This window comes from Carassius gibelio, chromosome B7 (assembly GCF_023724105.1).
Source record: "Carassius gibelio isolate Cgi1373 ecotype wild population from Czech Republic chromosome B7, carGib1.2-hapl.c, whole genome shotgun sequence".
Lineage (NCBI taxonomy): Eukaryota > Metazoa > Chordata > Actinopteri > Cypriniformes > Cyprinidae > Carassius > Carassius gibelio.
In genome coordinates, this window is record NC_068402.1 from 31,408,139 (window position 1) to 31,423,468 (window position 15,330).

The 15,330-nt window shown below is 34.2% G+C and overlaps 1 protein-coding gene across 4 annotated transcripts in view; it reads left to right on the plus strand.

Moving 5' to 3' along the window:
- The window catches only part of pde5ab (phosphodiesterase 5A, cGMP-specific, b), a 55,184-nt gene that overhangs the window by 33,174 nt on the left and 6,680 nt on the right, over nt 1-15,330 (plus strand). For 3 of the 4 annotated variants that reach the window (XM_052560197.1, XM_052560198.1, XM_052560195.1), the window contains exons 8-15: nt 3,149-3,257; nt 3,482-3,566; nt 5,207-5,382; nt 5,906-5,965; nt 7,234-7,380; nt 13,768-13,893; nt 14,616-14,710; nt 14,806-14,893. In XM_052560197.1, the coding sequence (XP_052416157.1) occupies nt 3,149-3,257; nt 3,482-3,566; nt 5,207-5,382; nt 5,906-5,965; nt 7,234-7,380; nt 13,768-13,893; nt 14,616-14,710; nt 14,806-14,893 (886 nt within the window). The remainder of the gene's footprint in view (nt 1-3,148; nt 3,258-3,481; nt 3,567-5,206; nt 5,383-5,905; nt 5,966-7,233; nt 7,381-13,767; nt 13,894-14,615; nt 14,711-14,805; nt 14,894-15,330) is intronic. The other variant, XM_052560196.1, reaches the window with a different exon arrangement.

Genomic DNA, 15,330 nt, shown 5'->3' on the forward strand with positions numbered 1-15,330 from the left:
GTGCACCTGCAAGTGTTACAAGTGCAGCAAACATGGAGAGCATTGGTTTGATTTACTCCTTGCGATAACTGGCACAATTTACTTCTCTGCTGAAGATTAAAAGATGTTGCTATTTAAGTGCATTTACAAGGAAGGAATAAACACTTAAGCACAAGTTTAAGAAGGCAGCAGAAAGAAAATATCTAACGATGCAAATGAATCAGCTGAACTTAGTAATTTATATTGTGACGTTTTTTTTTTTTTACTCTAAACTGCTTTAATAAAAAGCATGAAAAAAGTGGGAGTGGCTTTATTGCATCAGATAAATGTCACTTTGTTCACAGCTAATTTTTTGTTCCAATTGGGGTTTGTGATCTCTTACCCAGAAAAAGCCCTGCTCCAGAGTAGGGTAGCTGTGTAACATAAATTACCATGGCAATGAAACTCGGTCAAAACCAACCCCTTTTTTGAGCCCGAAAAAAAAATCAGAGTTTGCTAAAGCTAAATATTATGGTGGCCGTGAGGTGACATGTATGGTTCACTCAGTTTTGTCGTGGCTTCGACATAACTCGTGGGAATGTGATAATATGTCGTGGCTATGAGATATAAATTTGAGGGAAATCATATTAACTAGTGGGAACATGATATTGTGGCGAGGCCACAAGATCATTTTGTCAATGGTAACGAAATCCTTATGTTGTGGCCTCGAGATGTTATGTTGAGGGAACGACATCCATTTCTCGTGACCATGCGTTTAATGCATAAACAAACCTGTGTGACCGTAAATTCTCGATTTGCCAATAAAGCTTTGATTTTATGAATGCAGTTTAAATTGAAAATATATATTTAATTCTATTTTGGCTACATAATAGACCATAATTATAAATACTATAGTGTTTTGTTGGGGAATTATTATTCACATAGTTTCACTTATAAATGAAAAACCAACACACTCATTTATCATCACACATGGGCATAAATAAAATCATAAAGTCAAAACTTTATTAGCATAATTTTCCGTAATTTGTTTAAAAAATATATGGTAGGCTAGAAATGCTAGCGTAAAACATTAACTATGCAAAGAGATACACAAATTGAAAGGGGAAATAAGCATCTATAACAATAAATATAAAAATATAGCCATAATGGGCCCTGTTTTAACTATCTAAATGCAAAGTGTAAAGCACACGGCGCAGGTGCACTCAGGGCATGTCCAATTCCACTTTTGCTATTTTAACGATGGATAAACGGTTGGCGCGCCCAGGTGAATGGTCTAAATGGGTTGTCTCTATTCTCTTGATGAGTAATGGGTGTTTTTTGGGCGTACCATGCAATAAACCAATCAGAGTCTCATCTTCCATTCCCTTTAAGAGCCAGTTGCGCTCATGACGGATTTGCTATTTACACGGCTGAATTTAGCAAGCGCAAGGACAGAAATCCGAAATGAAAACAGAGCTGCTCGTGTGCAAGCAAATACTGTATTTTCCGGACTATAAGTCGCACTTTTTTTCATAGTTTGGCTGGTCCTGCTACTTATAGTCAGGTGTCACTTATTTATCAAAATTAATTTGAAATGAACCAAGAGAAATGAACCAAGAGAAAACATTACCATCTACAGCCGCAAGAGGGCGCCTCAGTGCTCCCGTAGCCTTTCCCTGAAAACATAGAGCGCCCTCTCGTGGCTGTAGAAGGTAATGTTTTCTCTTGGTTCTTGGCTGTAAATATATTGCGACTTATAGTCCAGTGAGACTTACACTCTTTGAGTAACAAAGAAATAACATTGCGCCAGACTTCAGACCAGGTTTGAGCTGGTCTATGGCGCAGTCTATTTTCAGCTCCTTAAAATGGCATTGCGCCTTGAATGCGCATGAAAACACCTCTTTTTTAGACCGGCACGCCCATGGGCTCAAAAATGAGCGAAAATGGATTAGCTAATTAAACGACGTGACACTGGATGGGAAAATGTCATAGCAACCTGGGATTACGGGAAATGGATGTTGTTCCCTCAACATAACATCTCAAGACCACAAAATAAGGATTTCGTAACCTCGACAAAATGATCTTGTGGACATGACATATATCACGTTCCCACAAGTTAATATGATGTTACCTAAAATTAATATGTCACGGCCACAACATATTATCATGTTCCCACAAGTTATTATGTCATGTCCATGACAAAACTAAGCGAACTGAACATGTCACCTTACAGGCACCATAAAATGCAAACTTCCCTGTGTAAAAACCAAAACTAGCTTCATGCAACAGGCCTCAGCTGTCAGTTTTGATGTGCATAAATCATCGGCCGTTATATATCTTGCAGCCCTAACATAAATGTATATAGCTACAGCTACTTGAGAATGGATTATGGTAAATAGGACAGGACATTTCTAGAACATAGCTTTGACTTTGAGATATAGGACATTTTTTCCCAGTGTTTTTGTTTTATTCCACCACATTAGCCTTACACTTACATGCACATTTTTATATTTATTTTGGATTTTTAAGTCAAATGCTTTTTATCGTTCATATTAAAAAGACATTGTAGTATTTGAAATATTTAATCTAAAAGAATTTTGCATTGTGAGTTATTGACTAGCGTGCCAAGCGTAAGAAAATATGCAGCTTAAGTATTTGAGTCTTTTTTTTTAGAATAGTCAGATTGGAATGCCTGCTGGGAACCTAATTATTCTTGGGTATTGGTAAGAATTATATTCCACCATATTTCTGATCTTCTTTCACAAATGTGTTTTGATTGAAACCTTAAGTCTTGTGGGTAAACACAAGACAAAGTAGGTATGGATGTGTTGTGGAGGCAGTCAGATGGTGTGACCTCAAAATATGAAGGAAGTGCAAAATGTGTAACTTTGGCAGCATGGATTCAACAAATTCTCTCTTTGAATGAGGTGTAAAATTGTAAGGGTTAAAACATACTATATTTTTATATTTTAATGACCACTTATTGTCATATCAACTCATAATCACGCCATAGCCATATGGGTTAGGAAAAACATTAGAATAAGTAAACTGAGAAAGAAATTAAAAATACAATTTTATTTTGAGTGAACTATTCATTTATCAAGATTTCTGTTTAGTACTTGAGTTGTGTAGTATTAGTGTAGGAAAATTCTTAACAGGAGTGCTAAAATCTTTTCCCTATCTTTTACAGAGAATGCGATGTCAATAAGATAAACTATATGTATGCCCAGTATGTCAAGAACACTATGGAGACACTGAACATTGCAGATGTCACCAAAGACCAGCAATTTCCATGGACAGTAAGTACTCAGGGGAAAGCTGGACAGTAAAGTCAATTGGCATAGGGTCATCCCGCTCTGGGATCCCGATGTTTCTGGGATTTCACAGAGCTCTTATTCATTCAGACATTAACCTCCCCCATTTTGCATCATGAACTGCACCTTTTCCCAAAGCTGCTTTAAACTGAATTTATTTGACCATCTCTTCATTGCATTTCTTTTTTTCTTTTATTTCTTTTTAAAAGAGTGAAAATCTACAATCCTCAAACAGTCAAATTAAAAGTCTACTGTGCACGCCAATAAGGAATGGGAAAAAAGACAAAGTAATAGGTATGTGTGTTTTCTTTATTTCATTTCAACAATATGAGCTGAACAATTTTTTTTGTCTTTTTGTGTAGAGGTATGATACTATAGTGGTTACATTTAAGATTTATACCTGACAGAAAAACAACAACAACAACAACAAAATAAATAAATAAATTAATTAATTAATTAATTTAAAAATCTTACATAAAAGAGATCCAAACCATTTCTAGGGATCAGAACAAACCCTGTAACAAACACCCAAAACACCACACAGATTTTATTCAAAATTCATAAAATATATTTTACATAGCATAAATGTGATAATAGTAAATTTCAAAACAAAAAGTCCATCTCCTATTTTATAATTTCTCATGCATTTTTAATTGACATCAAGTTGCTAAACAATGGTGCTGTTCAAATTCAAGTGCACAGATCAGTATAAGTCCTATAATGAAAGTCTGAATTGATTAGAATAATTTAGGTGGTCATTTTCAGGGTTTGAAGGGTTAATATTTTCTATTGTATGCTCCCTGAGTCATTCATGTTAAAAATAAATCCAAGGCTTTCTGTTTTTTAATCGATTACTTTATCATTTTTATCAGCCTCTACACCAAACAATAGTAAATAGAAATAACAGTGAATACAAATTAAAGGTATAATTCACCCAAAAATGAAAATTTGATGTTTATTTGCTTAACCACAGGACTTCCAAGATGTAGGTGACTTTGTTTCTTCAGTAGAACACAAACAAAATAATTTAACTCAAACCGTTGAAGTCTGTGAGTCATATAATGGAAGTGAATAGGAATCAATGCTTTGAGAGTAAAAAAAAAACAACAAAACAAAACAATTAAACCCATTGGCTCTTGACGATACATTAATGTGTAAAGACACAAAAACGATCGGTCTGTGCAAGAAACTGAACAGTATTTATATAGTTTTTTACCTCTGATTCACCACAAATTCTGACATGTCCTGAGTGCATTCATGTCGTCTTTTTGAGTCTTTTTACTTCCGTTATATGACTGACAGACTTGCAGATAAACATCACATTTTAATTTTTGCATGAACTATCCCTTTAAGTTGAGACTAAGCTGATAGACCAAGTTGATAAACCATGTAATGATCTCAAATCTGTTCACCCTCATTTTTTTCTAAACCCATATTAATGTATTGATTTCTTTCATGGAACATGAGAAGTGAATTTATAATGAAGCTCCTGGACACTTTTTTTCATATAATAAAAGTAAATGGGGTCACACATTATTTTAAGGTTTAATTCTGACTATTAAAAAAACATTGTCTACAACCTTTGCCTCAATAAACTCTTAATTTGCTAATTATTAATAGGAAAGTATTTCAGTTTAACAATTTGCGTAGGATTAGGGATGTAGCATATGGTCATGCAGAATATGTTCTTTATAAGTATTAATAAACTGTCAATATGTTAATAATATGCATGCTAATAAGCAGCTAGTTAATTGTGAGAATTGGTCCCTATACTAAAGTGTTACCATAAATGGAAAATAGATTGAAAAGTACAGTACAGAAACTTTTTGGATACAATATATACATAATTAAATGATCCCTGTTCTACTTTAATAATGAGTATACAAAAATGTTAACGCTCTTGTGGTCTTTTTTTTTTTGACCTCTAAATGCAGGTGTCTGCCAGTTGGTCAATAAGATGGATGAAGCTTCAGGCCAGGTAAAAGCCTTTAATAGGAATGATGAGCAGTTTCTAGAGGCCTTTGCTATATTTTGCGGACTGGGAATCCAGAACACACAGATGTACGAAGCAGTGGAAAGAGCAATGGCTAAGCAAGAGGTCACACTTGAGGTCAGTGTGATTTCATACATTTACTAATTTAAAAAATGCTATAGCAAAATAAATTATGGCAGCTAACATCAACGTAAGTAGTCAAATCTATTTTTTAGCATTTTATTTTTCCCCTTTAAATAAATGCTCTTTTTGGACTGAGGAAGATATTTTGCGTTTTACTTTTTGTAGTATTTTAAACTCATATTTTAAAAGATTTTAAACCCCTTTAATCTGCTGCTACTGATAGGCTCCCCACTCGTCTATTTTATTTTATCCCACCCTTCTGGAGCTGTCACAGTCAGAAGCGCTGGTGGAATGCTGTCCCCTGCAGCTGACACAATGCCTGCACTTCACATTGTCATAATCCTCACTTTACATGCTCCATCACCCAGCACTATTATATATATAAGACTTTAAACAGTGTGTACCATTGTCAGCTGATCTCATTTGAGTATGTTTTATTCTGCATTCAGTATGATCTTAGAACAGAAACTTCACAAACCCATTAATTTAATGTGGGCTGTGTGTGAATATTATGCAGGTCCTCTCTTATCATGCCTCAGCTGCAGAGGAAGAGACGCGGGCGCTCCAGGTAACTGCGGTAAATTGCAATTTCTCATCATTTCATATCGAAATAGACCATCATCATCTTGAATGTGTAATTTAAACCACAATGTTGGAATATCAATTTATGAAAAAGATATTTCAAATCTGATTGGATAAGCCATAGGTTATTATAGGTATTTGGAAAGTGCAAAATGCTGAGAAGTATCTTAAAATTAGCAACCCTACTAAGTTAACTACATTTTCATTAGCACAAATTGACAAACATCTTACTGAGAATCAACATTTATTTCATATGTTGGAAAGTTAAATTCATTTAAGATAACATACGAGCACATAACAGAGTAACATATGTGTATCTTGTAGCCTGGAAAGCTGTATTTTTAAAGTAGTTTGCCAAACTCCCAAACTCAGTTGTGTTTTGTATTGTATCATATCATATCACTTTTAAAAACACTTTGTGTTGTTGACGAAAACCTCAAATCCATGCTAAAATTGCTGTCTTTCATAGCTTATTGCTTCAGTTGAGTCTTATTCTTCATAGCGTTCGTAAAGAAAACAGAAATTTCCTATCTTTAGATAGCCTCTGGGATTTTCCCAGAGAGCACAGGTTGCTTGGATACAGCACTTTCAGCTGTCGATATGGAAAGCCTGCTCTGATTAGGCCTGTGAGAGTAATCAGGCAATTAAGACATGGACAGAGGCAGAATTTCTGCTTCAATTGAGAGTAATTTGTTTGCTAATTACACCAATTACTCTTATGAAAGCTAAGGTCAGCATGCAGATTTACCATTGTTTGCATAATTCACAAGGCATGTATAAACACCTGAACATATGCTTAATTTTGTGTATGATGGAATAGGACATTAACCAATAATACCTGAATTGTAGTTAATAATAAACAGATGTAAAAAATATGTTATCTCTGCAGGTGATTGTGGTTTCTTTTTCTCTACTTAAGTAGATAAAAACAACAGGAGAGAGGAAGAGAGTCACTATTTACGTGCCTTGCATTATCTGTTGAACCATTTTCAGCAACAGAAGACAAATCAAGTGCAGCACGAGTGCTCTTCCTGTGCACTGCAAACTATGCTGATCGCAGCTCATTGATTATTTATGCCTGACAGTCAGTGATATCTTTCCTTTTAGTTTGGTTGTCTGTTGAGCGAGTGAAGTAGTGTGATTGTTCAGATGTGTGTGTGTATGTTTACAGATTAAGACAGCAACTGATTGTTTGTGGAAAAAAAAAAATCATTTTTGAGTTTCAAGGTGTAATGTAAATATCTGCCTGTACTAACTTCACAGGCGGCTACGATTCCCTCTGCTCAATCTCTCAGACTGCTGGACTTCAGCTTCAGTGATTTTGACCTGACAGATGCTGAGACGACCCAAGCAACCATCCGTATGTTTGTGGACCTTAAGCTTGTGCAGAATTTTCAGATGAAGTACAAGGTATCTGCTTAGACTTTGTTTATTAGTAGTAGTGTTATACATTATTTCTTATTCTTGGGGTTCAGTGTTTGTACAGACCCATAAGCCTCATTACAACACTAAAGCTCTTAACTCGTCTCAAGTTTGTCTTGAATAATACCTCCAAGTCATGTTTTAATGTGGGGAGGTATTTCTTGGACTAATTTCACTGGATGAAAAACAGATGGATAGACTTATGCTGAATATGAACAGCCATATAGGGATCCAAATATCAAAAAGACTTGGGCGTTGGGGATGAGCTTATTTGACCTGGGTCAAGTAGAACCCACCTAGCAAGCACCCATTACACTCTAAAGAACTGCATTATGGACTAAATAACCTCTCTGAACACCGTAACCACTTCAGAGCAACTTGGCAACCACTGACAAAAGCGTTATGTCATGGTGCATTTCTACAAAAAATAAAAAACAAAACCCCGTGAACTCATTGCATTAGTTTTACCATTGCAGTGTGTTTTAGTTTATAAACCTTTGCCAGATTTACTGTAACAAAATCACTCAGACACTGCTAGTAAATTTCACAAATTATTACAAAGAAACTAAGCAAGTAACACATTGAACTAAAAACTTTTTGAAGTGTAAAGACTGAAACACTATTTCCTTGTAAAAATTGTAATCTTGTAATCTTTGCTCTATTTTCAACTTCAGTTTTTTATATGTAATAACTGTGTTTTCGAACACCTAACCCCACAACTCGTGCCTAACAATTCCCCTCTAAAATCACTGCAATCCACTGATTAAGCCATGATGCCTAAGCAACCACATAAGAGTGCTAAAATCAGGAAACCTTAGCAATCACAATACATAGCCACCATTCTCTGGCAACTACCCACAACACCTGAGGGATAATCCACCCAGAAATGAAAATCTTTTACTCGTAATCTTTCTTTCTTTTGTGGAATGTAAAATACAATATTTTGAAGAACTAAATAGTTTTGGTTTCCACTGACTTATATTGTATGGACAAAAAAATAAAACCTGAGTCAATGGGAACCGAAACTGTTTGGTTACCAATATTCTTTCAAATATATTTTGTATGTGTTCCACAGAAGACATGATGGTGAGTAAATGATGGCAGAATTTTTGGGTGGAATAGCCCTTAAACATATGTAAATATTAAAAAAAAAATGATATATATATAATTATAATTATAATTATATATATATATATTTTTTTTTTCTCTCTCTATTATAATAGTATTTGAAGCCAAAAGTTGAGCAAAAGCAATCTTTTTGCTCAACTATAAATAAATGTTGCAAATAACTCCGTGGAATCCATTCAATAAACCCTCACAAAGAAGAAAATGAAGAACAGTCCTCTTTCTCATGCAGTTTGAACTGTAATTACCAGATCAGGTTCAGCTGTCTATTAAAGCAAAACATCAGGCTTCACTGTGTGTTTGACCGGCTGCAACAAGCTCCTTTTATGGCCTTCAGTTTTAGGCAAGTCATCTTCCTGGCAGGACATGAAGTCTCCTTTTTTTATTGGTTTTCTGGGTGTGACTTACCCCTGACTGAGTGAATGAAAGCAGGTCTACTAGAGGCCACCACAGTGCAGACTGATCAATCACAGGCTACTCTGATAATATAGATATCATATGTCAACAGAACAAAGCACACATGCATACATTCCACCAGACTGACATTTTATTGGAGAAATTAATCATGTTACCTGTGTGAAGTTTACTTAGTTTATCAGGACTGTGTAAATAATTTGTGACTTAAAAGTATCTAGTCTAATCAAACTTTTAAAGTTTAAACGTACACCGGTTCACATGTTTTAAACCTAAATAAATGAAATGCACTTTTGGCATGAATGTCAGTGCCACTGTGTCACTAGTTGTCAGTGGCCTAGAATGATCTGTTTTGTTGATATTACATGATCTCCTAAATTTATCTTGGTAACCCTCATATTTTTGGATGCTTTTGATTCCAGGGTAAATTAATCTTAGTTTTTAAATACCTTTGTGTATAGGATACTTTTAGAAATAAGAAATAAAAGCCCTCTGATGGACTAGCCATCTGTGTCCCTCTCCTGTGGCCAGAGACGCTGGGATAGGCTTGAATGGACGGCTGGATGAAAATAATCATAACATAATTATCAAAAAGCATTGACTCTGGCAAGAATCATTTTTCCATGATGATGTCCAACAACAAATATATCAACAAAATAAAACAAAAATGAAATAATGGAATGTAAAATAAATAAATAAATAAATAAAATACTTAAAAATGTACTTAATAAAATATTGGGATTCAAGTGAACATGAAATAACAACCTATGTTACTTTATTATTCACAACCCATTTCAATGTGGATAGATATCTAAAAAAAAAAAAAAAAAAAAAAAAATGTTGGCATTATTACCAGATTGAAACAACGCTTAAAAGTGAGTTTGGTAAAAAGAGGTAAATAACAATTTAGATATAGTTTAAAATTAACCCTTTGCCCATGTGACCTTACCTTTTGTTGAATGATTAAAGATTGAATAGTACATCAGACTAGGAATTTGAATTTAAAAAGTAAATTGGGCTAATTCTGATATCTTCATGACTTTAGATACATCTCAGTCTAAATCCCACCTTAACATCCTGTTTTATTCAGAGCGATTCAGTTTAATTCAATAATAATAGATGAGTAATTACCTTTCCATTTTTAAGGACCAGAAAAGATTCCACAAATTCTACAGCATTGTTATTTTAGTAGTAGTGTAATTTATTGTCCTCGAAAGGAAATTTGTTGTGGACTACATGTTGCTGCATATACATACAAGAAATAAAATAATTAAAAAGTTAAATTAAGACTTACAAATTTAAAATAAATAAGATAAGCTGTTATTCTGCATTCGTACAGATACAGGCGCAAAATAATTCTTATACCTATTAAATTTATACATAGGGACTCTATATCTTCTACTGGAGGGGAGCATTTCATACTGTGAATGCAAGAAGTGAGTTTGGTCCCCCATGATTTTCTGTATCTGATTCAGAATGCAATTCTCATATAAATGTTAAAGATTCAAATAATCTTCATGTCCAACAGTTTTTTGCGCTGTCAACACCAGGTGTGCTAATTTAGATTTAAGCTGTATAGTTAGGTTTCCAAACCATACTGCGACACCATACCTAACTATGCTTTCTAAAAAAGCTTTGTAAAACAACATCATGATTTTCTTATTAAATCCATAAAAACGTAATCTACATAAGAAGTACAGTTTCGGTCAAGAATGACCACTTGGCAATGGTCACCTATACATTTTGGATCAAATATAATATCCTCCATTTTCTTTATATTTAATATTAAATCATTTTTTTATCACACCAGTCGACAAACTGGCTTATTTCGGACTGGTAGATGTTTCCTATATTATCATCTCCATAAACAAGACTTACGATGGCTGTGTGTCGTAGTTTTTTTGAATGCTTACTTGAACATTCATTTGTAAAAAGTGTAAAAATAATTGGTGAACTGACACAGCCTTGTGGAACACCTGTGCTAATATTCTTTAGTTGTGAAAGACAATTGTTTACTTTTACACACTGAGTTCTATCAGTTAAAAAAATATGTACCACTTTATGATAGCTGGGTTTACAATGAACTGCTCCATCTTTGAGATTAACAAGGGCGGTTGAATTAAGTGATACATTGATCATAATTAATTAATTTAACAGGACTCAAAATTAAATCACACAGAAATAAATGGATTTGTATTTTATTCATTTTAAACACTTGTAAAAATAGCCTGCTTATTCAGTCGAGTCCGTTTCTGTTTATTTGTAGCCACAGTAACCTATACGTCACATTAAGAATGAATGATAATCTTTCTATTTTTCTAAAAGCTCCCGAACAAAAAAAAAAACATTATTATATTTTTATGATCTAAACTTATGATGTTTTTGAGCTAAACTCTCGAAACAAGACTTATGACAGATAATATAAGTTACTAAATGAATACATGATTGTGATAGAGATTATTGTGATTATAATACACATCGGATCAAATTATTACAAACACACGCTGCCGACTGAAAGTGAGTTTGTTAATGTTTATCGTGCATAGTCTTTTACATCGTTTTTAAATATTACTGCCTTGTATGGTGATCATAATCCACATCAGATCAAGTTATTTTAAACACTCGCTGCTGACTAAGAGTGAGTTTTGATATCAACTTATTTTAAAAAGTAATGTTAAAGCTTTTATTTTTCTGAAATGATCTGCAGCGCTGAGCTCTCCAGATGCGGAGAAACTCTGCCTTTGTTCATAACCACTCCTCTACCCCAGCTGGCCCGCTTTGGCCCAAAGTTTTCGTCGGGCCAAAAAACCCCGGCCGTTGGCCCCGGGGAAGCCACAAAGAGGCACGATCAAGCCCTGGAAGTGACAGTGGAAACGTGACTGGCCCTGGCACGTACTAGCACGCCCGGTTTAAGTTTGACAGTGGAAACACGGCTATTGACAGACATACTTAGCCTAACATTCTTTTGATCACCCCCACTAAGACTGCAGTCAGACCTTTTCCATTAAGGGACAATATTTGCCCCCTTAATTTGATTTACAGGTGCATTTTTACTGTTATAAAGTAAAAGTTTTTCGAGTCTTATTAATTGTATGTCATGTTTTATGTCATATTCTTGACATTCCTTTAAGTGTATTATTAATATAATAAAGTTATAAATGATGGCGAAACTAAGTGATAAATGTAGATTTAAAAATCGATCGTCTGTAGGTGGCGGCAAGTCACTGTCTAATGAGCAAGGTGAAGCATTAATTCCTTCATTCAGTAATGAAGCAAATATTTGTAGTTATGAAAGGTGTATTAATCAGTACTGACTCTCTGAATCATTCAAAGCTGCAGATTCGTTCACTAACGAAACACAGCTGTTGCTTGGAGACCAACACCAGTTCTGTTGTGGCTTTCATTGGAACTATTATTTTGTTATCAAATATAACAAACAATATTGACAATATTATGTTTAAAATGTAGGCTACATTTAAAATGTAAAATTGGACACTTAATATTGCCTTTTTTGTTATATAAAATCATTGCAACATATGCAGTCTTGGATATTCAGGGAAAATTGTATTCTCGTAGGTTCCAGAGCGAAATTAGAACGTAACAGTGTTCGCTTTATAAAATTTCTAATCATCTTTTATATTTTATAATCATGCACTACTGTAAGTGTGTTTTATGTTTCAGAAATGTGATAGTGCCGCCACCTCATGTGCACATATTCATTGCAATCAGTGCGGCCTGTTCAGATTAAATTTTTTGTAATACAGATTACATTTTACACAGTCAATTTAAATAATTTGTATCATAGCCTGTGCCATAGAGCGTGAGCCCCAGGAAGGCACATTTTTGTTCATTATTTTTTTTCCTGTCCATATTGGATCATACAAAGTCCAGTTCATTTGATAAATAATGGTTTAGCTTCAAATACATTGCAAATATGGAAACATTTGGATTTGTGCTAATCGAGAGTGGAATGTGAGCCAATATTTTCAGTTTCACTTTAAATTAGATTTAGGCTTATTTATAGCTATTCTAGTCTTGTCTGCTTTCCTGTGAATAATAGGTTATATTTTATTAATAAACTGTTAACCATATTTAGTTTTTTCTCGTATTCCGTCTTTGTCCATTAGCATCCTTTTATCATTTTCTGTAGACTGACGCTATTCTATTGGGGAGAAACATTGCATTATGGCTATCTGCTTTATTAATAGTAATGCTGTCTGTTAATAAAGCAGATAGCCATAATGCAATGTTATTAATAGTAATGCTATTAATAAGGTTATTAATATTGCAATTAATATTGCCTAATAGTGTTTATTAGGCCTAATACCGAATTGTGCCACCAATGGCACTGTTATAGTACATTAAGCCATATTAAGTGTTTTAGAATGTCCCAAATCCGTGCCTTAAACTATAAGCAAAGCTGACTGTATTAATTAAAATAAAACTCCATGAATTGCTCCATTGTGCACGTACAAGCTGTATGAACCTCTAATTTACAAGCTGCACAGTAAACAAGAAATGTTTGTCCGAACTCAAACGGTTTTGCAAGAGAACACAAAGTTTTTTGTAAGGGAATGCAAAATAACTTTGCAAGAGAACACAAATGTTGTGTGAGGGAACACAAATATCTTTGCGAGAGAAAATGTTTTTTTTATTTACATTGCACCCTAATTTTCTTTTTTCTTTTTTTTCACAACCATGTTCCTTTATGGGCTCTGTAAATTTCTGGATTTTAGATTAATTAATAATATATATTTTTTTATTTAATCCTGAAGCACTAAATTTTATACAGGCTAATCTTTATACCTATAAAAATAACTGTTATCCTTGTTTCAGAGTCTGTGTCAGTGGATCTTAAGCGTAAAGAAGAACTACAGGAAGAATGTGGTCTACCACAACTGGCGACATGCCTTCAACACTTCCCAGTGCATGTTTGCTGTGCTGAAGTCTGGGCGGTTTCAGGTCAGTGACTCTGATAACAAACACAGCACAGGCAAGGGTCACATCAGCATTGTGGCATCTGGCATACAAACTGATTTCAGTCTAGCATAGCATAAATCAGTAACCATACTAAATCCTATTAACATATAGCGTGTTTGTCATGTAACTAAACAGTAACTAGGATATAAGCTTGCTTATCTTTATATTAAGGTGTACAATTCTGGATCAAAGGCTCCTAGCACAAGTAGTAATGATTAAAAACAATTATTAAAAAGATTATTGTACAGCATTTTATGTGTTATTCTTTTTATTTTGTAGTAATTGCTCTTTTGAAAATGTCAAAAAACTTTAGGCAGTTTATAGTTATAAGCAAAAATGCAACTAGCAGAACAGTTTTATTATGCGTTCCACTATAAATGTCTTCTGTTGTTTACAGTGGTCGTTAATCATTTGCATTTATATACTTGTTTTAGACTGATGGAAAAGGCATGCTTTCTTTGAAATAGTAAAAGTCTATCAGGAACAGTCTGTTGAGTTATTAACTAGTTAAGTCTTGTTTTGACATGCCAGGTAAAATCTAATTGGATTTATTTTGCCTGTTTAACGGAAAGTAATAACAGTTATTCAGATTTACATATGACTGTGTTTGTTTTATCATGGCTATATTTTGCAGTGCTTTTCATTGCATTAACCAATCACATAGAAGAATGATAATTTTGTAAAGCTGTGTTTTCACTTTACAGAGTAATCTGAGCGATCTGGAGGTTTTAGCTTTAATGATTGCAACACTGAGCCATGATTTGGACCACAGAGGTGTCAACAACTCCTACATCAAAAGGTTTGTATTGACTTTAGGTTGGTGTATCAGCTTGTGTTAGCAACATGATGGATGTAAAAATGAGAATGATGCAGCATATTTGACTGCTTTCACAGAAGTGACCATCCCTTGGCCCAGCTGTACTGCCACTCCACAATGGAGCACCATCATTTTGACCAGTGTCTTATGATACTCAACAGTCCAGTGAGTATATGAGAGTTTTAAACATCTCATTAATCTAATTGAGAGTAATTCACTCCTGCACTGTAAATCCAGAGAAGCTTTTAAAAGTAATGTCTTATTTAACAGGTAATAACAATCTGTATCTTAGGAAACAATTAGCTGTTCAAATCGCATTTACACAGGGAGTAATTACTCTCATTCACATACAGCAAACTGAATAAGAAAGCCTGGGACCATGATTTTCTCATTGTCAAGGGGCTTGATGTTGTTATTTCAACATGCTGACCTTATCCCATGGTTGCCTGGCTTTGCCTGAAATATACTGTAGCATTTGTTGAAATAAAGCTTCTCTATTAGCCCATACTTAAGGTTGGTGATTTAAACAATCTTTTAATATATATATATAAAATGGCATATAACATATACACGGTAAAGATATGCTACCTCAAATTATGAAT